The sequence below is a fragment of the Nilaparvata lugens genome, chromosome 4 (genome assembly GCF_014356525.2).
Source record: "Nilaparvata lugens isolate BPH chromosome 4, ASM1435652v1, whole genome shotgun sequence".
In the NCBI taxonomy this organism is placed as follows: domain Eukaryota; kingdom Metazoa; phylum Arthropoda; class Insecta; order Hemiptera; family Delphacidae; genus Nilaparvata; species Nilaparvata lugens.
The window spans coordinates 35362143-35388789 of NC_052507.1; the positions used below are offsets into that span (position 1 = coordinate 35362143).

Consider the following 26647-nt stretch of genomic DNA (forward strand, 5'->3'; position numbering starts at 1 on the left):
ATGTTGAGTATTTTCATAGAGAAACAATAGCGTAAACTTATGCTGTATTGTTTAAGGTTGGTACTACTCAGCTGAAATCACGTGTCGGCGCATAAAGTCTGTCAGTCTGTGTGATAACTCCAAAAATAGCATCAGCTTTCTCAAATGAATGGAAAAATTACAGAAATAGCATGCAATTAATTCCAGCTGACCAAATGATTGATCAAAAGAAAATTTTTATTATATCCTGAGAAAGGACGAAGGAGTGAGTCACTTTTGTTGTCCAATGAACTTGACCTGTAAAAAGGTTCGAAAAATACCTGTTCAAAATTTGAAGCTGATTGATCTTTCTAAAGTATTTATTGTCACAATGTATTTCGTGACTAATAAGGGAAATTGATTTTAGAGCTAATTTTGTCGACGCTAGGTAATCTTTTTATAAGATCTCGTTGTACAACGAGCGATGTAGGCACTGAGCTACTGCTCAAATATGCCGCGCACCCTTATCTTCTCCCACTCGGCTGCCAAGGGAGGCTCGCCGAGGAGTAGAGAAGGCAGTCTAGCACAGACAGTCGGTCTAGAACTATTGAAGGGAGCAGGACGCGGCCAGAAAGTGAGTGCAGCTTGTGACCAGAATATCCTCTTACTCCTTCAACAACTTCGAACTGCGCCTTCCCTTAACTGGAGTTAACGGAAGACGCGTGAGGCTCCAAGAAACAACACTCGCGAGAAGGCGAGTCCCGTACGACGACTTCTGCGACTTGTAGCAGCCAGCCTGCATGATACGACCAGTGGCAACAAGTTGGGTTTTGGGCTAAAACCTAACAGGACCCAGGAATATTCCGAAGACGATCAGGAGAAGCAAGAGGACCTTGATTAAGGTTGAGAACGCCTTTCCTGACCCGGAGACCTCAATCCTGACCCGGAGACCTCAATCCTGACCGCTGGAAAAAGCAGGTTACCGAGGTGTTGGACTCAGTGACGGCCAGCGACGCCCGGTTAAAGGGCTGTTCTATCTTGCTGATTCCGAGTGGAACAGCAAGGGGACCTAGAGTAAGGCTTAAGAACGCCTTTCCGAACCCAGAGACCTCAATCCTGACCGCTGGAAACATCCGGTGACCGAGGTATTGGACTCGGCGACAGCCAGTGACGCCCGGTTCCAAGGCTCTTCTATCTTGCTGATTCCGAGTGGAACAGCAAGAGTACCTCGAGTAAGGCTTGAGAACGCCTTTCCCAACCCGGAGACCTCAATCCTGACCGCTGGAAACAGCCGGTGACCGAGGTATTGGACTCGGCGACAGCCAGTGACGCCCGGTTCCAAGGCTCTTTTATCTTGCTGATTCTGAGTGGAACAGCAAGAGTACCTCGAGTAAGGCTTCAGAACGCCTTTCCCAACCCGGAGACGCTGGAAACAGTGGAGACCCAATCCTGACCGCTGGAAACAGCCGGTGACCGAGGTATTGGACTCGTCGACAGCCAGTGACGCCCGGTTCCAGGGTTCTTCAATCTGGCTAATTCCAAGAGGAATTTCAGGAGGACCTCGAGTAACGATTGGGAACGTCTTTCCCGTCACGGAAATACCGATCCTGATAGCCAGAAACAGCCGGTGCCCGAGGTGAGGGACACGGTGACTGTCAGCAACGCCCGGTTCCAGGGCTCTTCTATCTGGCTAATTCCAAGAGGAATTGCAGGAGGACCTCCAGCAAAGATAGGGTACATTTTCCCTGTCCAGGAGATTGAAGTCTCCGAGAATACCAGACTGTTCCCATTCCCGTCTATCCACGCCTAACCCTGTTAGGCAGTGCGAAAGCACGGTCCCTCTTTCCTAAAAGAGGGAATCATTTTAATAAGGCACTCAAGGCACTGTTCCAACCTCCGACTCGAACGAGGGTGGTTGACGGACACCATAACAAGCGTCCCGTCCCCTGCTGCGGCCCACCCCAGTCGCCGACTGACTCTAGCCGGCCCAGAGCGACACTGGGAATTCTGGTAGAAGAAGGTGTCGGCAATAATCTACTCAGATTATAGAACATACAAGCAGACAGATAACAACTTTGGCCTCTAGTAAGTCACAAGTTAGAACTCGCTAACGCTTTAATTATTCAATTTGGTTCTTGAACAATCTAAATCCAAAATCACATGTTTTCTCTCTAGTTATTGTGGAACATACAAACAGAGACAGAGAGACGACCAAAATTTAAGCATTCCAGCTTGTTATCTAATAATATATAATAATGAGTAGACCTTCTACAAAATCACTTTTTTAACAATTGAATGACTAATAAAATTCTACTTCATCAAATTCTATTTGTTATTTAATAAAAAACCCACAGCCGTATGACATTTTCAAGGGGAAATCGAAATGATAAGTGGCCTACTGATCACCAAAAGAACTTGAATGGAATGTTTGTTTCCGAGTAGAAATTGCATAGAATCGCACCAAATTGGATGTATATTTTCAAAATTTCACCCCCACACCCCCCAAAGTTTAGGTGCTTTCTACTCCAATGTTATGCTTTTTCTGGCTACGCCACTGCTTGTGAGTAGGCTTCTCAGGACTGAATAAAATCAATCATAGAAGTAAAGACGTCATTGAACAGCACTTAATCACGGTTAAATATTTCATATAATGTTATAGGTCTATCCAATTGAGCAGCAAAAATATTTTGAAATTAGATTATTGAAAGGTCCAACCAATAAATTGGATTAGGAAGTACAATAGAATTAAAATTTATCTCTCTGCATATTTATCTAGATCAGTGGTTACCAAAAAGTGGCACGCGAAAGCTCTGAAAGTGGTCCGCGAGGAGCCCGAGGGAAGAAAAATTGATGTTTTTTTGCGTTATTAGTGTTATTTTAATCAACTTTATTGGTCTATTCAAAAGTATAATCAATTTCCCTTCGAAAATGTTATACCTAACTCTTTGGGAGTTCAAAATATGCTTCCAATCGGTAAAAGAAGTGATAAAATCCAAATTTCCAATGCAATAAGATAGAACTATAGTTTGTTTGGAATCTTAATGGCGGATTTGTACCACGTGATCGGGCTAGCCAATCAAATGCGTGACAGTCAATGGCCATACTGTGGGTAATTATAGTCACTGTAACAACAAGGTAAAATTCTTAAAGATTTAGTAGGAACTAGCAGGCAACCCGTGCTCCACAAGGGTCTAACTTGTCCTCACACTCCAAATACCACTTCATCGAACTGCTATTTTTACTTTCCTTGCCCTATTAACATAGGTAAGGAAAGTATTGCTTTACAAAAAAATTAAGGTACCCCAATTTCTAAAATTTCTGTACGTTTCAAGGTCCCCTGAGTCAAAAAAGTGGTTTTCTGGTATTGGTCTGTATGTGTGTATGTGTGTGTATGTCTGTGTACACGATATCTCATCTCCCAATCAACGTGATGACTTGAAATTTGAAGCTTGAGCTCCTTAAACAATAAGGATCCGACACGAACAATTTCGATCAAATGCATTTCAAGATGGCGACTAAAATGGCGAAAATGATGTAAAAAACAGGGTTTTTTGCGATTTTCATGAGCTCTGCCCCATCTATGCAAAATTTGATTTTCAATTTTCAATTGTTAGGCTTCAGAAACAATTTAAGCGAGAATTTTCAAATGGAAAAGATTAAGCATGAAAGTCTCTTCAATTAATGTCCAGTAACATTTTCACCTAAAATCAAAAATAAGCTCGAAATTCGATAGAATGATATTATTAAAAAAACAGAGGCAACTCATGATTCTATTGAATCATTCACTGAAAGAGATAGCAGAATATTGATCTCGTCAGCTGATCAATTTTAAATTATATTTTTGGAAACTCGACTCTTACGCCGGAGACACACGAGGCGGTTTTTGTCGAAATTTCCATAATTGCAAGGAAAGTTGTGTGAGTGCACCACATCAAATTCTTTTGTATCTGCTTTCATCAATGTACTTTTAAACTCATATTATTCGAACCATTAAGCTGATCAGATCGAGTTTGTTGGTCAAGGAAATTGACACACTCCTTTGTATCATTTGAGGATGTATCAGGATAACATTGGAAATGCATGAGAAAAACATTTTATCTTTCTCTTGACTTCTCACTGCTTTCAATGGTATAGAACAACTAACAGAATATCAGCGGCGGCATTTTGATCAAACTCTCCAGGCCGTGGGAGCTCACTAGTATTATCAAATTTATAAGAATTCATCGTTAAAATTCACCTGGTGATTGACTGGGTAAACTGTGATGCAAATGTGGCGGTGGACTGTGGACTGGTTTGTACTGCTGTGCATGCAGAATTGTGTCATTCCTTGACGTCAACAGGTTGGTATCACTGATTCCTCCTACTACTAATCCTCCTGCTACACCTCCTTGTTTCTGCTCCTGCAGCTCCCTGATGAGTGACTTGGGCGCACAGCACTGAGTTCCTGTTTTTCTGCACTTGAACAGTTCTGTCATTTCCGCATTTCCTGCAAGAATTAGAAGATAGGAGAGGTAAGATCAAAATTGTTTGTTCAAATGTTGTGAAATGAAACGTGCCAATATTGAAATCAGTGGAATACACTTTATGAGAATATATTTTTCTGGATAACTCAAAGTCACGAATAGTCAAGTGATCTGTTTGCCCTGAATATCTGATTTACTGTGGAATGTGATAAACATTCCAATATGAATAAGGTTCATTGTTTTGAACTAGTGAACTTTAAAGTATTGAAAATAAAGTAACAGTTTCTGTTTCAGAGAGAATAATTCTTGGTGCAATAATTATCACATAGCAAAACATGAACATAGTAATAGTGAAGTTTCAGATGAGAGCCCTTCCAGCTCAAAGTCCTGCTTGCTTTCTTGAAATTCGCCACTGGCTGATTTGGTAGGTAATCCATCTAGCAATCCACTCTGATCCATGCAGCTTGGGTTCTGGGATATTTTGACTACCTACATGAAAGGTGGTGTATGATAATTAGATAGTCTTCAAGAAAGTATCCTCATTACAACAAAAAATAACAGTAACTAATAGATCAGAACCCTTGTTTGCTGTTAACCCTGATTGTTGTTGACGAACAACATACTCCTACTCACTGAAACAGGTGAAGGACAAGTAGGACACAATGCATGATCCAGGACAGTCGGGCCTCGAATCAGGTGGGGCGGGCGTGGTTGTGGTTGAGGTGGTGGTGCTTGTCGGCTGGCTGGTGGGCTTAGGCCTTGGCCTCTGCTGGGGGGCCTGCCTTGTGTTGTCACAACAGATCGAGCCACGCTGGCAGTTGGACGTGTGCGGCACGAGCACCGATGGTCGTTCACAGAATGCAGCCATGATGCTGAGCAAGCAGAACCCAGGACACCGTTGGAGGGGTTGGCTGGTGGTGGGGGAAGCTGTGGTGGTGGTGGGGGTTGCGCGTGTGGGCGCAGGGGTTGTTGTAGTTGTGTGTGGTCTGGTCCAGTGCGATTGGGATTGTGGTGGGGGAGATGGTTGGATTGTTGGTGAGGGGGCATTTGTGATGCAACAGGACATTTCATCCGAGCAAAAGGCATCAAGATCTATTTCATCACAAAATAAAGCAACAAATCCATTCACACATTCACCACCACACTGTTTTATTGGGCGAGGGGGTGGACGAGCTGCTGGTGTATTCTGTTGATTATTTTGGTAATTATTGTTGTTCTGTTGACTATTATTATTATTCTGTTGATAATTATTTTTATTATTATTGTTTTGTTGATGATTGTTGTTGTTTTGTTGAGAGTTGTGTTGATAATGTGAGGAGGTGGGAGGTGTCGATGGAGCCGAGCTTGGTCTAGAAGTGTTCCGGTCCATAATGATCATGTGTGGAGGGACTTTGTCGCCATAAGCATCCTGTGCCACACAACAGCGAAGTCCCGCTTTGCATAGACTTTGCGCATCAAGCACCGCTTCGCAGTAGTCGGCTATTCGCTCAGCCACGCACACGCCCGGACAACTCTTGCCTGCAAACAAACAAAAAAAAAGAACTATAGAATCACATTCTTTAATTACTATAAACAAATTATTGACATCAAGAGTCTATCCAAAAAGTATGGAAATATTAGTCAGCTTATAAATTTCGAGTTTGCTCTTCCGTCTCAAAAAAGAATAAATATTAAACAAAAAAATAGTAACAATTCAATTCAGTCGTCTCAAATGTCAGTCGTGATTTGTCTCCTTCCATGGTTCTACTGGAGAAATACTGTGTGAGGAAATGGAAAACCCCCAAAGATAATTTATTAATCATTCAATTATATAATAGGCTTAATGAAATATTTTGGAATTATAATATTATTGAAAAATAGGAGCATCTCATTCTGTATTTCCATTAGAAGTATTAAAAGAAGTATTATGACTCCTTTCATCAGAATTGGTAAAAACAACTCTGCAACACTGACTAGAGCTTATTACAGATATATTGGGAACTGGTTTCACCACCGAGATCTAACAAATAAAATGACTGTATTTGTATTGCAGATTCATATAACACCAAACATATACAACATATTACTTTATGAGAATCAAACAGCTTAACAGTCTGGTGAAATAAAGGAATCGAAGAAATGTGTTTTGGATAGCATATAAAATTGCCAATTTCTCCAGTAATCACTACATTCGAGCGAACACATCTATTTACATCATATTTTTATATTATTTTGATTTCACTGTTTAATTATTATGGTTTGAGTATGGTTTTAAAATGAGTTTTTTCAAACTAAAATTCCTTTTATGTATGTACTTGAAATGCCATATAGATAAGTCTCTGGTGAATTTCCATTCAGATCGATAAAAGGTACCTATTATGTCGTTTTTATGTGCAAAATCTTTCTTATTTCCATATAGGATTTTCTTTTGCTTATATTAGGGCTATGTATTAAAAAGGATTTTTTTTCATTTATATCATGTAAGCTATTTTACTTTTTATGTTTTATAAAAGATTGTAATTCAAAGCTATTAAGTAATAATCTTTTGTGAAATGCTTTCAATATTATTCTTTCGCATATGCTTTTAATGCTATGCTTTTTCTAATACTAGCTTCTTTTACTACGTTTTTATTATATCCCAAGAGATCTAGGCTCACCAGCAGGTTCTGTTTAAGAAAGCTTAAGTTATGAAATGATGAATATTTCTCTAATTTTGATACAATCTGCACTTCCATGTATTATATACGTTTTGAATGCTTTGTGTTCTATGAAAACATATAGGTTAATCCATGATAATAGTGAATTGAAAAAAAATATGTGCAGAAGTAATGTAATGCTCTGTTTTACCTCATATTCCATATCAGTCCTACTGTTAATACCCATCTTATAATATCTTCAAAGGAACTTCGTAAACTAACTTGAAGGCTGAATACAAGTGAAAATAAGTACCAAGTGAATTCAAGTGATCAAATCCATATTAAAAGTTTTGAATTGATAAAACTCACCAGGGTCATCCTTATTATTTTGTTGAGGAGCTTTGGTTGGGTCAGGCCTCATTGGCATTGGATCAGGTGGCTGAAATATTCAATAAATATCATCAATAATGAATGAAATGAAACATTATTGTTTGAAAAATTATATCAGTTGAAGTTCAACTAACTGAAAATCATCACGTACAACAACTGAACACACTTTTGAAATTGAATGTGTATTGCGAATTTATTTTTATTATGCATTCGTTATTACAGTTTCTTCTATCATTTTTATTACTTAGTAATAGTTACAATATAATAATTTCTATCTGAAATGAATAATAATCTGGTCCTTATTTGACCTGAAATCAGTAGCAACAAAGGTGAAGAACCAAACAAAGTATAAAAAATGAGATTGAAAGTACTTGATCAAAAAATGAAATAAAACAAAATAAAAATTGAAGAATGACATTTTGTCAATCTTGTTCAAAGATTGTTGCTGATGAAAAAATGACTGATAACAACAATATATAAATATAATGATACCTACCATACACTTCTTTCTGGGTATTTATTTACCTATATGAAAACAAGTTATCATTAATTGTGCTTATAAAAGTATCGAAAACTTAAAAGAATGAGGAAAATATTTTGTTGAAAATTAATATCTAATAACTGAGTATGCTAACTCGCATTAAAGAAATACCAGTTTGTTCAACACAAACTGGTCAACAATAAACTGATGAAATCATCTTCAAGGAGTAGAACAAAACAGATGACCAAAATCGCATGTATCCATACACATTGGGATTGGGTCCTTATGCATAAACTCTACACTCATTTTGTTATGGGAATTAAGTGAATATATAGTTTTTTATTGGCCAGTGATATTTGGAATACGTAGAGCCTATTCAGCCAGTGGTCATTCAATCAACAGTTAAAAAAAGTTGCATACCAACTTCTAAGATGCTGTATTTCAAAATATTCCATTTTATCTTATCTCCTCAGAAATATATATTTTTCTAATGATCTCAACATTCCCATTCTTAAAATATAATCTTCTATTGTGATATCGTATTTTAATATGTGAAATAAAATCGAATTTGAATATCAATCTTATTATAATTATGTGGTACCGTAATATGGTATCTCTATCCAATGAGATGTAGATACCAGACATTTAGACAGTATGGTAGTGAGCTAAAGTAGTAAGTGAGGTCTCAATCTCACACTCATTTAGGAGAAACGTTAAACTGGTATTAACTAGGTGTTTGTATCGTAACAACATGTTGCAGGCTCTACAAAATAACTCACATGACGAAAGTGATAATCTGAGAAGAGGAAAGCAGCCAGTTTATTTTACGATACAATTACAAATCATATGAATATGATCGGGATAGAACAACAGGCATAGCCCAAAACTATTCTGATCCCAAATTTTGATAAATAATAAAATGTCCGAAAAAATAGGTTATGTTCTCAGATCGAAGAGACTGTAATATCAGTTGCATATGGAATATACTGCAGGCTATAGCATGATATCTATCTAGCTCGAATTTAAGACAGAAGTAGGCCTATAGGCCTAATATAGATGATGTGTGGCTCAAAATCCACTACAGTATCCCTGAGGATATAAAACGAGGGCCCATCATCATGATGGGTAGTGGGTACTTTCGGCCAAGATCTGTAGAAAGAGGATAGTTATTTTGGGATTTTGCTATTGTCCAGAGAATAACAATGATTATACTTTATGAAAAGGCGACCGGCGTAGGCCTATATGCTATATCCAAAACTGTTCCTCTTCTAATCAGTTTATTGAACAGTCCAGTGTGATATTACATTTTTCTCAATAAAAATCGATAGTCAATATCTGTGTAATCAGTATGTGGACTTAACATTTTCTGGAAATTTTTATCAGCTGTTAGTAATGTTAAAATACTCATATGTTGAAATATTGTAGTAAAATTCTCTTTCTGAATTAACAAATAATTATAAACAACATAAAGGTTAAAAAAATTCAAAACAGATTAAAAAATAAAGTTTTATTGAGAATAAATTGTAAACTTATAATTTTGCATTCGTGGGGTTGGCAATGATGACGTGTTTAGGTGGGGCCTTGGAACTTTTAGGTTTTTCCCTCAAAAGATGGCTGAAAGCTTGGCTGGTCGATGTATTTTGTCCTCTTGAAATTTTTCCATATAAGTGAAGTTTAATGTTTTAATTGATATCTGAATGTTCTTATAAAATTTATTGATGTTCTAAATCATCTGTGAAGTAGTGTAGTTTTCATTATTTTCTCAAATTGTGTTGAAATCTGTACTCATTAGAGATAGAGAGTTCCGAATGATCTCATTTTATTCTGAATTTTATAATCTAAGAAAAAGCAAGAGTAATTTTTTCTGTCCGATTACGAGATTTGGCAGAAATAGCTGAGAACTGGAGAATGAGCCGAAAATATGAGGTTTTTGGGCCACCCTGTATCTAGGACAAGGAAATTTTGCATGAAGAAATTGGTTCTGGACTTCTCTTATGTACCCAAATAATATATAAAAAATCAGAACTACAATATAAATTGCATGCACCAATGTATATAGTGACTGGACTAATGGTAGATAGCTATGATTCAAGTCATCCGGTTATTTCATACCATTGAGTGTTGATATAAAATGACATTGGGTAATACGGAAGGCAGAACATCCGAAAGGATCTCTCTACCGATAGAAGCCATAAGAATAAATAAATAAAAAATAAATACCAATATTGTTGATTTTTGTTAATAATGATCATTTCTAACTGAAATATATTTGCAGATGGAAACAAATTGGAAGTTGCATTATTGTTCAAATGCTTATTAATAAATTATTATTAAACGAAATTCTCAATTGAACGTTTGTTTATTTATATAAATTATTAAATTTATCAGTCAAATAATAATAATGAAATATATTTGATTCAAGGGGATATATTATTTTTTATGATTCAATCATAAATTTTCTTGATTGAGATTAAATATGTTTGTGGTTCACTATAATATTATATTATTATAATATAATAATAGAATATAACTAAAAAAATAAAATATTTTCACATAGTGCAAAAAGAATTTGACAATCAATATTAGGGGTGTAGTGCATGAGTGTAATGGTGTATAAATAAGAAAATTCCAGAAACAAGTTGAATTATTAAACAGACTCGTTGTTAATTCAATAGGACTTTCACCCTCCATACTCCCACAAATCACCTTTTTATAATAATATTTTTTTATTGCCAAAATTAATACATGTTACAAATTCATAGTAGATTCATAGTATGAAATCATTTTGTTATCGATAATGGAGATCAAAATTAAATTTTTATCTCTATATATATCTGAGATTGGAAAGAGAGAGTGGGAGTTGTGAATGATAAGAGCTATGTGCTTAGTCTAACAACAGACAAGGATAGCAAACCAATGTTAATCGAATGCCGAATTGAACCGTGACACTAAATTGAATTAATACACGGTGACATAAATACTATGTCATTATAGGCCTACTTTCTATACTCTGTGAATAATGAATGGTATTGACTATTGAGTACCAAAGACCTTAAAGGTACATACTCACATGCAGCGCTAGTGTCTTACTTGGAATTGAAATCGGCCATTGAGGGGGCAACCTATAAGATTATTACATACCAATGCCTTTGTAACCTATAATATATATATAATATCTCGTGCTAAAATACCCCAATGGCGGGCTTCAATTTCAAGTAAGAGCTATCATTGGGAAGGCATAGGCATTGTGGGTCTTTGATGAGTAGGCTACCCACCGAAGGCCTGATAGTATTGTTTGGAGGCAGAGGCGGTTGCGGCGGCGGCTGTTTATGGGGCGGATCGGCCGGAGGCGGCGAGGCGGGCCTCGGAGGCGGTGAAGGGGCGGCAGAGCTGGTGTTGGAGGCGGCAGTGCTGGTTGCGTTGGGGGGCGGTGTGTCCAGGCAACAGCGCATGCTGGGTGAGGGGCAGGGGATGTCTTCGAGCACCTCGTAGCACATCAGTGTGGCCAGAGTGTGCACGCACATGCCCGGGCAGTCTTTGCTGTCCGCTGTACTGGTGATTGTTTCTAGTAGACCTGAAACATACACAAATACATCATGGATCCGATTAAATTTCCAATCGCAATAAATTTAAGTTACATAAAATAACAATTTTATTTATTTATTCCTCAGAAATTACAAGAAAAATGAACTATATACACTGTAATAATGAAATTATTTCATGAAATGGAAGATTAAGAACTACTTCCTCAAAAGAACAAGCTCTAGCTTGGGGAGGGAGCCAGCCGAACTTCGTTCGGCAAGTTAAGGCTGTGCAAAGGTTAAAAATAAATTTTCTACTGGTGATATTTTTCAAAGTTTTTTGATTCGTAAATCATCAATCTATCAAAATGGAAAAGTTTTCCCAGAAAAACATTTTTTTCAGATCATTACTTTTTGAGGCATGAGCGCCTAAAGTTTAAATTTTTGGGACAGAACATTTCAAATTCGATAAGAGATAAATCCATGAGATTTAGATAATTCTTCATGATATCGTTGATTTAATAAAACAATCATTTTCTGAAAATATCATTTTTTAGAGAGTTATTCAATTTACTAATAATGACCAAAAATAACTTTAGTTGAGTTATTTTTGGTAAATTGTATAACTTTCTCTAAAAATTGATATTTTCAAAAAAAATTGTTTTATTCAATCAACAATACCATGAAGAATTAATTTATCCTCTAAATCTCATGGATCTATATCTCTTACCGAATTTGAAATGTTCTGTCCTAAAAATTTAAACTTTAGGCGCTCAAATCTCAAAAAAATGATCGAAAAAAATGTTTTCTTGAGATAACTCTATCATTTTGATAGCGTTATCATACAAATATCATACATGTTTGTATATCATACAAATCGAAAAACTTTGAAAAAATCACCAGAAGAACGCTTATTTTTAGCCTTTGCACAGCCTTAATTGCATGCAACTAAGAATCAGTAAACATGTTAGACATTATAAACATAAGAACATCATGGGAAATTAATAAATATCGGATGGAAAAAAGACTTTACAAGAGATATAAGAGGTTCATTACAATAGTAATTTCAACAATAAGAATAAAAATAGGAATTGAACAGCAAGAATGCAACAACTAATAATATTGATTTTCATCTAACAAGAACAAGTAAGTAGCCTACCTTATGATCTATTACTATTAATAGTGTGTAATTTGTATACCTGTACTTTAAGAAATTATAATATACTATCAACTAATAACTTTAATGGAAATCATCCTATCGATCTCCAGAATCGCTCTGGCATAATATCCTAACCATGTGAATCAACCAGATATTTTTTCAAGTACAAACCAAGATTTTTTTGGGCAAATACATATTTCACATTACTATTATTGAGAAAAAATGGTGCTAAGATCTGTGTAGAGGAAGCTAAGCTGACTGACCGTAGTCAATAACTGGGGCACAAGTTATACATATAACCGGGATTGATAATATTATAAGATAATATATGTTATATTATGTGCAGGGTCTTTTATATTTTGAGTGATACTCGTACTCGAGATACTCGATGTTGTTATTTGAAATAAACTCCAATTAATTCACGTTCTTCAGAATTAGTATTAACTACAGACCTACACTACTGAATACGATGCCCAAGTTCAAAAGAGCGAGTGGCACTGCAGAATATTTCTTCAACAATAAAACATCTTCTTCGAGGATTTTTGTTCGAAGCGTGTTCCGATCAACGATCTATATAACTAACTAACGTTAGTATTTATATAGATCGTTGGTTTCGATTGGCACCCCTTGGATTTTTGTCAACCACCAGTGAAATTTCTTCAGCAAGACGTGCATACAGCTGATTCAAACTACATACTGTTACATTCCTCAACCCATGTGGTTGCCAAACAACTACTACTACAACAGTCAAGGTGTGAGTTCATTATTCACTAAGAAGAAAGAGAAACGATGTTCGAATGAGAAAGAGGAGAGATTGGTCTGGCCTTGAAAATAGCGCAAACACGCCTCCTCCAACTTCTCTCTATTCTTCTTCTGCTTCTTCTGAGTCCTCAACTTGTATTCTTTGAACTGGATTCCCCTATCCATTTTCATTTCTCATCTTCATGCTTTCTCATGATTATTTTGTTTTCATTCAACTCCTAGTTCATTGAACCACTTCTTTGATATTTCAGGTTTTCTTGTTATTCTCTTCATTAAAAGACTTCTTCGATATTACCGTTTTTTTAAATTAAAATCTATCCAATTCTCTCACAAGACCACAATCAATTAATTAAAGATTCAAATACTATAGATTCAAATGTACATTTAATTATTTTATCTTTAATTATTATCAAATGTGTCTTTGAAGCTCATCATTTCCCTTTACTGTCTTTCCCTCTTTCAGGTCCTCTTCCTCATTATGCCCGAAATTTTTCTCTAAACAATCACCTATTTCCAAATTCAACAGAAATTTCTTCAAATTTAATCTCCACTCTCTTCATCTTTCCTATTCAGGTTTTATTCTATTTCTAATCTTTGTACTACCCGCTCTTTCTCTTCCATCTACTTTGTTCCGTAATGTAGGAGATTCCTCCTCCTCCTCTTTCTCCTCCTCCTTTTCCTATCACTCCTCCTTCTATTAATATGTGGGTTCTACATTTTCCAATAGTCTGCCCGTCGAGATTATAAATTCAAATAATCTTAAATCTTACAAATCTAAATTACACCTATGGTTGATGGATCATTCTCCAGTTGAGATAAATGAGCTTTTTATCATTCTTAGATGATTCAATCACCTTGACAGTCACTTGTTTCAATTCTTTCAGTGTTTTATTAATGATTATTATTATTTCTCCACGGTGTGTGTGTGTGTGTGTGTGTGTGTGTGTGTGTGTGTGTGTGTGTGTGTGTGTGTGTGGGGGGGGATGGATTAAGATAAATAAATTCAATTAAGATAAGTATTTTCATTTGAGTTTATAGATAAGCATTTTTAGTTGAGTTCTAAATGTATTTCACTCCTGTTTGCAGACAAGAATTTTCTTAAGCAAACCGTATTGTATTCAATGATCTGTGATATCATTTGTATAATGGTATTTGTCATGTAAGCGATATCATTGAATAAAACTTGATTTGATTTGAAATACACCTCTTCCTCATCCTCCACATCTGATAACAACCTCTTGTCCACCTGATGGTCTACTGCGTCCTTGCTCTCTCCCGGTCTTCACCCCGTCCCTCATTCCATCTTCTTCTTTCTCATTTCGTTTTTCTTTTTTGGGGTCCCGACCGTTACACTGTGACGCGTCCGGTAACCCGTTAGTCGCCCGCACGCGCACCCACGGTAGTGCGCACTACTATAGTGTGTGATGTTATTATCATGTGTTATGGTAATCCCAGCCCAGTTCAACATCATTTACACAATTCTGGATAGATCTGAGACCACTATATAATCGGCATTCAAAATTATTTAACAATATATACAAGTAAATAGGGGATTCTCCTGAAATAAATTATAGGAATTGGGCATTCAATAGAACTCATTTTTGGCCATTCATGCTATTTATTATTCAAATTGTCAACCAATCTGATAAAGTAATCAAACTGATCCTTAGTTTATAAATGTATGCTATTTATGGAGTAATATTGATCATCAATAAATCCTTGATGTTTAGAAAATATCAAGAAGCTTATTACGAATAGTCATAGAGAAAGCATACGCACATTATTATGTATACCTGTAAATAGAATAAGTCATTTTATACCTCTATACTTATTCTATGATTTAGTCTGGGTGAAATAGTATCATTAATAAAAATCTAGTGTGGTACACTCACACAACTTTCCTTGCGCATTGAACTGAAAGCCTCATTCTTAAACGGGAATAATAATTTAGGGGAATAACTTAATGACGATTGGCGGCTACACATTTAAAACTATATGATCAAACTATTGTGTATATTGTTTTCAGAGTACATTCTCCTTTGTGTGAATTGTGAGATTTTAAAAAGTCGTCAGAACAGCTGTTCTACTGGTAAAATATTTCGAATATGACTGTGTTCTTTTGAATAAACTGCTCTAACCTACCTACCTCATGCACGAGAAGGAGGTTATATAGTCCATTACTCAAGAATGGGGTGGACACCCCCTGTTAGTTTCCTAGGAAGGATCATGCCAGTTGATAGAGCTGATAGATAACTATACAGGGTAGGAATTTGAAAAAAAATCGGTCGAGTCATTTTCGAGAAAAACGTGATAGAAATTTAACAAAATCCATTTTTCTCAAGAATATTACAGAGCTCCTCAATTTTCTCATAGGTGAGACTTATTTCAGTCGATAGGGTTCATGAATAGCTATCCAGGGTATAAATTAGAAGAAAATCGTTAGAGCCGTTCTCAAGAAAACCGTGAAAAACATGGTTTTTTGTCATTTTCCGCCATTTTCTCCGCCATCTTGAATTTAATTCTATTCGATTTCTTGTTGTCGGATCCTCATGCTATAAGGACCTTAGGTTTAAAATTTCAAGTCAATCGGTATCGTGTTCACAGACATACACACAGACCAACACCCAAAAATCATGTTTTTGGACTCAGGGGATCTTGGAACGTATAGAAAACTTGAAATCAGGGTACCTTAATTTTTTTCAGAAAGCAATACTTTCCTTACCTATGGTTAATTCCTTACCTAGGGCAAGGAAAGTGAAAATGGGGACTCATTTTAAATGAAACTTGTGAAAGATTGTTCAAGATGAATGTTTTCCTCCTCGAAGGTTCCAGTTATATCTCTGTGAATTTTAATTATTTATTCTTCTATCTGCAACACTGTAGAGCTGCATAACTATAGACTTCCAATGTATTAATAGAATTTTGTCTGTAGCACAAAAATTTGTGATGGATTCCATTTGAAGTTCATTATATTGTGTATCATTGTATAATCAATTATTTGTTGATATTATTCAACAATTAAGTTTCAAACAGATAATTCAACTCTTTAATTTCTGTGTGTTTAAGTCATTTTGTATTTTGCTTATATTATTATAATCTCGTAAGGTGTAGAAGCTACTGAGTCAATAATCGATGATTGGTAATGTAAGTATTTAAGACTGCAAAAATGAATGTTCTGTATCTCATACTCATTTCTCAGTGCTCACAATTAATAAGTAAACAATAGTTTTGTGAATTTTATCTGATGCTCCAATAAGATCCACCCTTAATTTATTCTTGCCCAGAATTAAATTGGGCAACAGACATAATGAGAGAGACGGCGAATGATTATGAAAGCATCAAGCCTGATATCCTTCTTCTCCATCATTATTGCTTATCTCTGTTGCTTGAAATCGAATGACATCTGATTGACTCCAATTCAATTTATTTGGCTGACTTAAGTATTTCTCTTTATTACTAGACATGATGTAACTAAGTCGTATACGGTACAAAGAAGTTACATAGGTACATTGCCATTTTAACAGGTGGGTCTAAGGTCCATTATTATTGATGTTATTGAATAACTGTAACAAAGTCAGTATAACATGGAGACATGAGGAAATTTCCCTATTGAATAATAAATTGATTGAATGAAAGAGGTCACACACGATAATTAATTTTTGCTCTTATGCAGAAAAGTATCTTTCTCTATTAATTTATTGACACAAGTGCAATTCAGTTGGCATTGTTATTGAGCATAGATGGTGAATAAATATAATGTGAATAAAGACGAAAATGATGTGAATAATTTCATATTGATACATGAGGTATTCATCATAGTAGCCTAATAAATAAATGAGTAGAAACAAGTACCTCTCTGGCAAATACTTGTGGTGTGATATTTATAATTATTTTGTGGGAAAAAATTAATTCTAATTCATCAATCTTCTGTGATAGAAATAGTATTTTAATGCCTTGCGAATGACTGAAAATCATTTTATGTGTAGCAATAAGAATAATAAGATTCAATTGAGAGGAATCTCTATTTTGATAATAGAATAAATTATAGAAGTAGAATAACTATAAAATTGTCTAGAGATATGAGGGCTCAAAATTGGAAATTTGGGGTTCCTGGGAAAACTTTTCACTTTATTCTGGACAAGCCTTGATGACTGAACTATATCCAAGTGAATAAAGTAGTCTATAAAGTCTAGTTAATATAATTCATGAATTATTCAATAGTGAATTGAGTCTGGATTTGAAATGAATTTCCTACTGAAAATGAAATTAAATAAAACTGAGCATGTGATATACTTTGCGACGTTGTAAAAAATCAAAAATATCATTACCCCAATACTGTTGCTCAGCCATCAGTGTGGGTAAGCGATTAGGCCTATAGTGATGGTGACACAGGCATCAGACTAATCCGAGGTGAATGACCCACCGTGATCAAGGTCTCTAGAAAGCCAAATAAAGGATGTTGCAGTGATATATCAGGCAGCAATGTCACGGCTGCTGTGGATTGAGCCTCCCCCCACCCGTAGCTTACGAAATGTGGCTACCTGTGACCTGTGACCTGTGACCTTGCCAACAACACACCAACTTATTGAACAGCACCACTGACACTCATCTTTAGTTGGAGCTTGCAAGTCGCGCCCTACGAGTTGGCAATGAGCTAATATAGTGAGTGAGTAGGTCTGGGTTTAGCAGTAAGCTGGCTAGATTGCATTATATACAATTTATAAATTGATGTATTGAACCTATTCATTTCAAAATTACGAACTGCTTCTGATGATTTCATCTCGGGCTGACCAGGTGAGCGAATGAACATAGTTATGCAACGTTTCGTTGCCTTTTTTCTGAGGTCTATATTTCCAACTAGAGTTGGCTGTGACAACTCTATTAATTTTTTTTATTCAATAATAGCATGAGTTATTCCCCCTCTTATGTCTATTTCAACTACTCTTCAATTCATTATTTCTCTGCTTGAATCGAATTTTTCTCTCTCTGTACTTCCTTCTCATTTTATCATGGTATGCAGATGCGGATGACATGGCAAAAGTGAACATGCAATAAACTAACTGTGTTAGACAGTGTTGAGAATGAATCACCTACTGAGAGCTTCTTTTCCTACATTCTCCACCGTTACTTTCTATGTCTTACTTGCAAGGGGTGTTGCAGAATTTATTGTTCTCTTTTTTAGAGTACGTTACCAAATCGCAGCTTGGGCATACATTCTCACTCTAAAATACTTAACATATCACCCAGCATTGACAATCAGGATATCCCAAAATTGTTGAATCATTCCGGCAGAATTGAAATAGAGGTAGAAAGTGATGATTCATCTAGATTCTTCGGAATTTCAAATCAGGATAAGATTTATATGCTGTGTGGATAAGTATGCTAATCATTATGAAGTATATTTCCAAAGGTAAATATAAAGCTTTCCGATTTAATCTAAATTACATCATCGGTGATTAAATAACTACTGGTATAGTGAAATAATCTTACAGCTAAGTACCATAAATATGAGTTGCAATGAAAAACACAAGCATTAATTATCATTGTATTTTTGCACTGATATTTTTTATGAAATGAAGTTATCTTTTATTTTAGATGTCGTTGACGAATAATGCTACAAATATATGAAGTAGTGGAGAAATTTATTTTTTGTATTATGCACTGAGCGATATATACTACTTTATTTCTTGAGAACTTATGAATGTTTTGAAAAATTATAATAATGTGAATCAGTATCAAAATCATTCATTATGAATGTAGCATACTATTATCAGCTTTGAAACTATTATTTGAACAGTGGTGAGGAATTATCATTATTGGTTGACACTACTAACAGAATGAAATAATAAGTATTATTATGTCATTAGAATATATTCATAATCTCTCATTATTGTTCTTTCTTTCTCAGCCTGCTGATTTTTAGGTAGGGTGGTTTCAGAAAAAGGTTAATATAAAAATTTATATATACTTCAAGGCTGAAATTATCAGGGGTAGAGATGTTGTTATTTTTAAAAGAAAAAAAATTCATAAATGCTAAGGGCTTTGACAATTAATTGTCGAGGAGAGGAATCGTATAGTCGCCACGGTTCCTGATAGGTAGGATTCCTGATTATCTTCATAATATTTATATGACCTCATCGATCTCCACAGGGCATCGGCTGAATAATAAATAAAATCGAATCATATTAAATGTTAGCTGTAGGATTCCATACAGGTGATCGCGGTGTGTGAGAATGTTGAGAACAAAAGGGAGATTCACTTTTTCTATAGAATATAACTTTGAATCCATTTCCAGCTGATTGTAGATGAATATATCCTGTTAAAGAAACTGGAGGAAAGTGAGTTTGTACTGAAAACAAAACATTCGCTGACATGAATTTCCACCATCTAGAACAATTCTATGGTTAAACACTTGTTTTCTTGTATTGTTTATGGTAGAACTGGCATGTAGAGACACAATCAGACGAGGGTTTGGCAAGGAGAATTTTGATTGAAATCGCATATTGTTCAACCAAAGCAGTCGGCATGCCATATCAGTCGGTGTTAGTTCCTCGGGATATTTACCGTTACCGGGTCAGCACGTCATAGAAACAATGCCAAATGCTAGAGTACTTTGTACCAACTACCTACAACTACAATGCAACAGGCAACACCTTCTTTTCTTCACATCTTTCCATTGGAGATCTCAAATGAAGCATTCCTCTTCTCACCTGATCTTCAAATATGGTCATGCATGAAGAAGAACAATTTTTATAATATCACCCCTAATTCGAGGTTATTTTTCCAACAATCTTCATGAACATTAAATATGAAATGTTCTCTTTTAGTAGATTGTGAATTGCCACAAATCATGTTCAAGCTTTAAAAACTTGAACGCTACTATAATTAACTAGGGTGAGATATGAGAGAATTGATTGCAGGTTTTTTATATTCGCTGAATCAGTGATTTCCAACCTATGAAATCTAGCTGCAAACTATTGCGACTTGAGCTAATTTTCAATTTTCGTTTAGGCCTAGTTATGGTATGGTGAGACTAGGTGACTACGGTAGGTGGAAGTATAGTTACCACTTTCTTACCTAGAGTATAACATGAACGAACAGTCCTATTATTCATACATTATCAAATCTAACTTTCTCCGGCAATGATGGAGTTATTTATATTAATATGCCAAAAGTATTCTTGTCCCTTCATCCTGGAATGTGTTTGATTAGATGGAGTTCATTGTGTTTGTTAAGAGATGCATCGCGTCGCGACATCTTCCTTATTGGCATCAACCATAACGAAGACGTTCTCCGTTACGGTTGATGATTTGGTTGACAAGGTGGTTCGATAACTACTACTAGATGCGTCTCTGCACGATATTTTTATTGTAAAGCGTCTAATATCTTCAAACGTGGAGGGAGTTCTGTTCCAAAAGAACTACCTGTACAGAGGAAGACTGATAGTAATATCATACTATTACTTAATATATACAGTTGATGTGAAATTTTCAAAATTCCCTTCTCACTTTCTTCTCCTGTTTTGCTGGTTAACATATTATGATAGGTTCTAATAGAATATTATTTTTATCTGCACAATACATTATTCATTAATCCATAAACTGTTACATAACATTGTGTATTGTACTCTATAGTGTGATTATAGCCGATTATTTTTCAAGTAGTTATAATCTGTAAACAGACATTTTACTCAAGTGTTAAGTGCTACGCAAATTGATTTGTATTGTATTGTACAGGACCCTCCTCACACACAGACTCGTTCTAGGTGAGGAGTATACTATTCTTTGAAATTATTGTAAAGTTGATATTTCAAATGTTTGTAACATGTTGCTTTTTGAGAATAAAAACTTTTTAATTCATTTAAAATTGTGGAATTGTCAATTGCCCAACACACATGCTTTGAAAAAAACATTTTTAAATGAGTTTTTTTATTGCGGTTGATGCCCACACGAGCTGTTTGCTTGTGCGTGTTTAACGGAGTGAGTGCGTGGGTGATTGATGAGATGATTGTATGAATCGAAAAAGTGCAACTTGTCGAACAAGTCACTTTAGTACAAGTCACTTAGTACTTAGAACATAGTCGTCTCAGCTAACCTTGCCGCTTTTCCTTTAAACTTTATAGGTGTAATTCATAATCCTCTCTATTTATCCTATTTATAACACTGTGGCTCTATCTGATCCAAGCGGTTTTATTTCCAAAACGTCAAGATAGTTTTTATTTAGCCAGTGAAGTGATGTTACTATTCTGTCGAACTACACCAAACGAGATCACTCTAATTCAGGATTAGTACAATGCTGAATTGTTGATTGCCAACTTTCCAAGTGACTGTAAGGCTACTGATTTTAGAGAAAGAGATGATCGATATCCTAACTCAGCATTATTAATAACATAATGCATATACGAATCTATGAACATAGAGTGGAATGGATTTCGTGAAGTAGGAAACGACTCAGCATTGCAGTCACGGCCATACATGGAATTTCACGAAGGTCAGGAAAAGTGTTTTACAATACTGTGGTCGGCAGGCCAAAAGAGAATACTCACTGTGCATAGATAGTCCTTCCTCTTTCTCATCATATTATTCTTTCCGTCAAGTGGCCTACCTAGTGCCGAGCAAGAACGCAGCAAGACATTGACCGGCAAACACAGAAGAACACTCAATGAAATAGGACAAGAAGCGTGGATGATCATAAAGAGTAAGAGAGTATGAGAGAAAGAGAGAGTGATGGAATAAGAGAAAGAAGGCCACTATTTAGGGCCATGCTTCCTTTGTCAATAGGCCTACCTCCCTCTTTTCTCGTTGTGCTGAAAACATTTTCCTACTTTTTCTCTTACTTTTATCTTCATCACTTTTCTACTTTTGTTTCTACTCTTCTCCTTTCTTATCTATAACCAACTCCTCTTATTTCCCATCATAATTTTCCACTTTCTTATTGTTTTCCTTCTCCATCTTTTTCTTCAATTCTCGTAGAATCGCGAATGACGTCCAACTATGTTTTATTCCTCTTATAAGATTCCTCTTCGCTAGATTGTGCTCCCCTTCCTCGCGTCTTTTTCTTTAATCAAGCCACTCGCTCTCCAGTGATATACTATTTTTGTAATTAATTGTCACAGGAGTTTCATATTTCTACTTCCCTTCCATACACAGCGATCCATTGATACAATTAATTTAGTTTCATATTTCTACTTCCCTTCCATACACAGCGATCCATTGATTCAATTAACACTAAGATCTTGACCAATGAATCATTCAAAAGATCACATTCATCATAAAATATTCTGAGTTACCATTCCAGAGAGTAGAATTGTTGTTGATATTGTTTTCGAAGTTTTTTTTCCAAAATAAGAAATTTCATTCAGAGTGAAATGAAGACAGACTGTTAAATTCAGGAGAATGAAGAATCCTTTATGGAGAGAGGCATAATCGAGGAACAATTTTCCGCATTGGATGTAGATTGAAAAATGATTAGGATGGAATGGAATAAATAATATTCCAATTTGAATAGAAAATAGGGGGATGAAAAAAGCATTGATAAGTAGATAAAGCGGAAAAGTAAAAGAGCTTAAAACAAGAAGAAAAAAGACCAGAAGAAAAGTTAGGAGATTGGCGAAGAATAGGAGAGAATGTAACAGAAGGATAAAAAAATGAAATGATGACAAATAAAAATGCGATAGAATTGGTAGAAGAGAGAAGGAGGAGAGAATGCAGGAAAATGATAGGAATAATAAGAAGAAACCTCTTTCTGGTGGGACTCGATCACTGAGTTTTTTCTCTTGGACACCAGACGACAAGAGCAGACAGACAGTCGAAAGAATGACGAGGACGAGTCTGTACGTTTGATCCACTTTCATCATGAGGAAAATGAAAATGAAGAAGTCTGTCAGTAGTCAGTAAGTCAGTAGACGGACAACTAAAGACTGGTGGTAAAAGCAGACGTTATTAAAAACGCTTAAACAGTTGACTGGTTGTGCCGCCGCCTCTAAACGATGGATTACTCACTGACTTTCATTCAATGGAAAATCGACTTCTCTCCTACGTTGAACTCAGTGATCAGGGAACTTACAGAATTTTCCATTCTCACAGGTTCATTCATCATTGTTACATTTAGCATATATATCGTAATCAACGCTATGCACCAGGCTTTTGAGAACCTTTCTACAGATGGCATTTCTCAAAGTATTTCGATTTGGATAATCAAGCTCCCTGAATGGAACAAAGTAAGGATAAACTTTTTTTTTTAAATTCCACTTACTGCAATAACCAATGATTAAAATGATTTATTATCACATTATGAACAAGCAACAGGGGTTTTTTTAATGGGTGGCCCAGGGTGCCCGTGCTCTCACCCCCTCTCCGGTATAATGAATAATGAAGATGAATCAGTACAGTAATTATTACAGAAAAAAGTACAGTAATCTGAATTTTTGACGGCCTGACGGTAAAGTAAGTAGGGCGTTGAGCGCAAATTACCCTCTGAATATAAGCAGAAAAACTGATATAAAGTATCATGGGGCACCCAAAAATATATTCTATATACGCCACTGACCAGCAATGACGGATCAAGTAGCTTGAAGAATGAAATTATGGATTGATTAGCTATATTAGTCAACAATTCCAGGATTTGCAGTAAGCAACAGCAATTCCATTAGGAATTGCAATAAGCAACTGCTGGAATATTATAATGAATACGATTCATTAATTGAGTACTCAATGAGTACGATAATTCATTAATTGAGTACGATACCAATCCCTATTATGGTGACCATCTCGTCATCTTTGACTGGAAGGTAAGGGTCATGGCTAGTCAGTGTCTTCGGGTGTCAGGAGGAGCGGCACAAGAGAGACTGCCATCCAAGAGTTAAGTGGAAACATTGGAAAATCGACTATGATAAATTGCTGGCTGTTGGGAGACTGAAAGCTCCACCACTCCGATCTCTTCCAGTCAGCACAATTGGCTTCCATGTGATATGGCTTATATTAGCCATTATTATAGAATAACATTTTAATTTTAAATATGTGATTATATTTCATTGAGGAATCATTGAATTATATTTTATTTTGGTTGCCCGGAGGACCGTCATAACTTTTAGCTCAAGACACTATGCAAGCAGTTATTCAAACAAGTAGAAAATTATTACATTTAGTAATAGGATATCTAAAATTTCGAATTCTATTTTGTTTTTTTTTATTCTGACCGCGTAGAACAAATTATTCATAGTTTTAGCCCACTATCTCTTAACTCCGACTGAAAGGTCCTTTTTACACTGTTCAGGAGTCATGCACTTGTAGACTGTTGTCTCAGAATAGTTTTCATCTACATACTGGACCACACTTTTATATTGTCTTTTCATACTGAGACAATATCATCCATTGTTTATATAAATCACCTTCCGCAATCTGTTCCAAATAAATCTGTGTTGTATGCGGATGACACAACTCTTTTGTGTCACTCATTAATTCAATAATTTCAAATTATATGAGGGAAAGAGCTGACCTCTGGTTTTCTGCTAATAGGTTAATTGTGAATGATAACAAAACTGAATTTATCACTTTTAGCTCAAATATGAATTGTCCACAGAAGTCAGTTAAACTACTAGGAATACATCTTGATTCTAAGCTAACTTGGGCCAGCCATACCGATTCACTTTGCAGCAGATAGGGTAATCTTTTTATTGAAGAAATTGGCATTTTGTACCAGCACGAACCTTGCTCTAACAGCTTATTTTGCTTTTTTCCACTCACACCTGCAGTATGGAAGTATGTTATGGGGTAACTGTAGTGGGGCAAAAGATGTTCTACTTTGCCAGAAAAGAGCTCTACGTACAGTATTGAATCTAGGCATGAGAGGATCTTGTAGGCCGCTTTTTTTCAGCCAATGGTGTACTGTTTCTTCCTTGTATTTTTATGTTGGACTGTTCAATGAAATTGAAGAATAACCTTAGTCTTTTCAATTTAAGAGGAACCATCCATGAATATAACATAACACAAGAGCTGTCACTCAGATTGATCCAAGTCGAGTTAGGCTAGCTAAGACGCAAAAAATGTATAGCTATGTTGGTGTAAAAATGTTTAATGTTCTATTACCTGTTAGAAATTATTAATGTAAAAGATTCAGATATATTATAACAAAATGGTTGAAGGAGAGAGCATTTTACTCTGTTGAAGAGATTTTAACTAGTGACTCTCATCCATAATAGTATGAGTTTAATTTTATTATGGTTTTTATAATGTAAGTCAATCTGACCTGTACTTGATCCTAGTATTAATATTGTGATATTTATGTCAAGTGACCTTTGTCTATGCAATTTTGTTTGTGACAATAAAAAAAAACCAATAAAAAAGTGTAGTACAGTCGGTAGATGAACTCACATTTTCATGTTTCGATATTTTTCTCTGGAATATTCAATTCTCTCCTGAAGTCTCAGATTCGAGTTGAGCATTTCAATGACATACTTAAGCTTACAATTTACAATTTCAATATTGCATATTCGTTCTTAGCATTCCAATATTACAACGAATATAGTTGTGATTTTTCAGTGAATGAGTAGAAGGTGTGAATATATCACATAATCACATTTGAGATCTCATAGATCTCTTAGATCGCATGATTTGATTCACTTAAGATCTCATAGTCGAGATATATGGGTTGGATTTTCTAAATATATCTATTACGAATATTCAAAAATCATATTCTTTACAGAGAGTATTTTGAAGGGAGAACAAAAGCATAATATTGATGCAGAGTTGCAGTTAGAAAAGCAGAAATTAGGTTAAAGACTCATGATTTTTTGTAATAATTTGTATTCTTCCACTTCCTCCTTCAAATTGAACAGGAATTATTCTTTATTGAATCATACAACAAGTACATCATCAAAAGAGAATAAAATATATCACTTTATTTCTGCTATATTATGATTGGATTCCGTCTGTTCTAGCTGATGATTTGAAGAATAGATTTCATAGTCAGTATCGATGAAATATTCCTGGAAACATTTATAAGGAAATTGAACCTTACGGTACCCAACATTCATCAACTATTGTATGCGGGTGAACTAGGAAGGAAATAATGCTGAAGCTTCAGCGTTATTTAACCCAATAAACAACGTACCGTAACTGTAGAATTCTGGTGTTGTCTTAACATAAAAAGTTAGAACGGAAACAGAACTGTTACTATGAACCCAATTCGAAATCAGATTATTTTACTGTTATTATTCAATTCAGAATAACTTTTTCATGCAGGAAATGAAAAATTCTTCTCTTGGTTTCTCTGAGATAGAATAAGAGGTCCAACTCTCC

The 26647-nt window shown here is 35.5% G+C and overlaps 1 protein-coding gene across 1 annotated transcript in view; it reads right to left on the reverse strand.

Moving 5' to 3' along the window:
• The window catches only part of LOC111045323 (protein masquerade-like), a 59676-nt gene that overhangs the window by 22588 nt on the left and 10441 nt on the right, over window positions 1-26647 (reverse strand). Inside the window, exons 2-5 of the mRNA XM_039427380.1 lie at window positions 11183-11481; window positions 7406-7475; window positions 5055-5939; window positions 4196-4444 (exon numbers count right to left, since the gene is read on the reverse strand). Coding sequence (XP_039283314.1) covers window positions 4196-4444; window positions 5055-5939; window positions 7406-7475; window positions 11183-11481 — 1503 coding nt within the window. The remainder of the gene's footprint in view (window positions 1-4195; window positions 4445-5054; window positions 5940-7405; window positions 7476-11182; window positions 11482-26647) is intronic.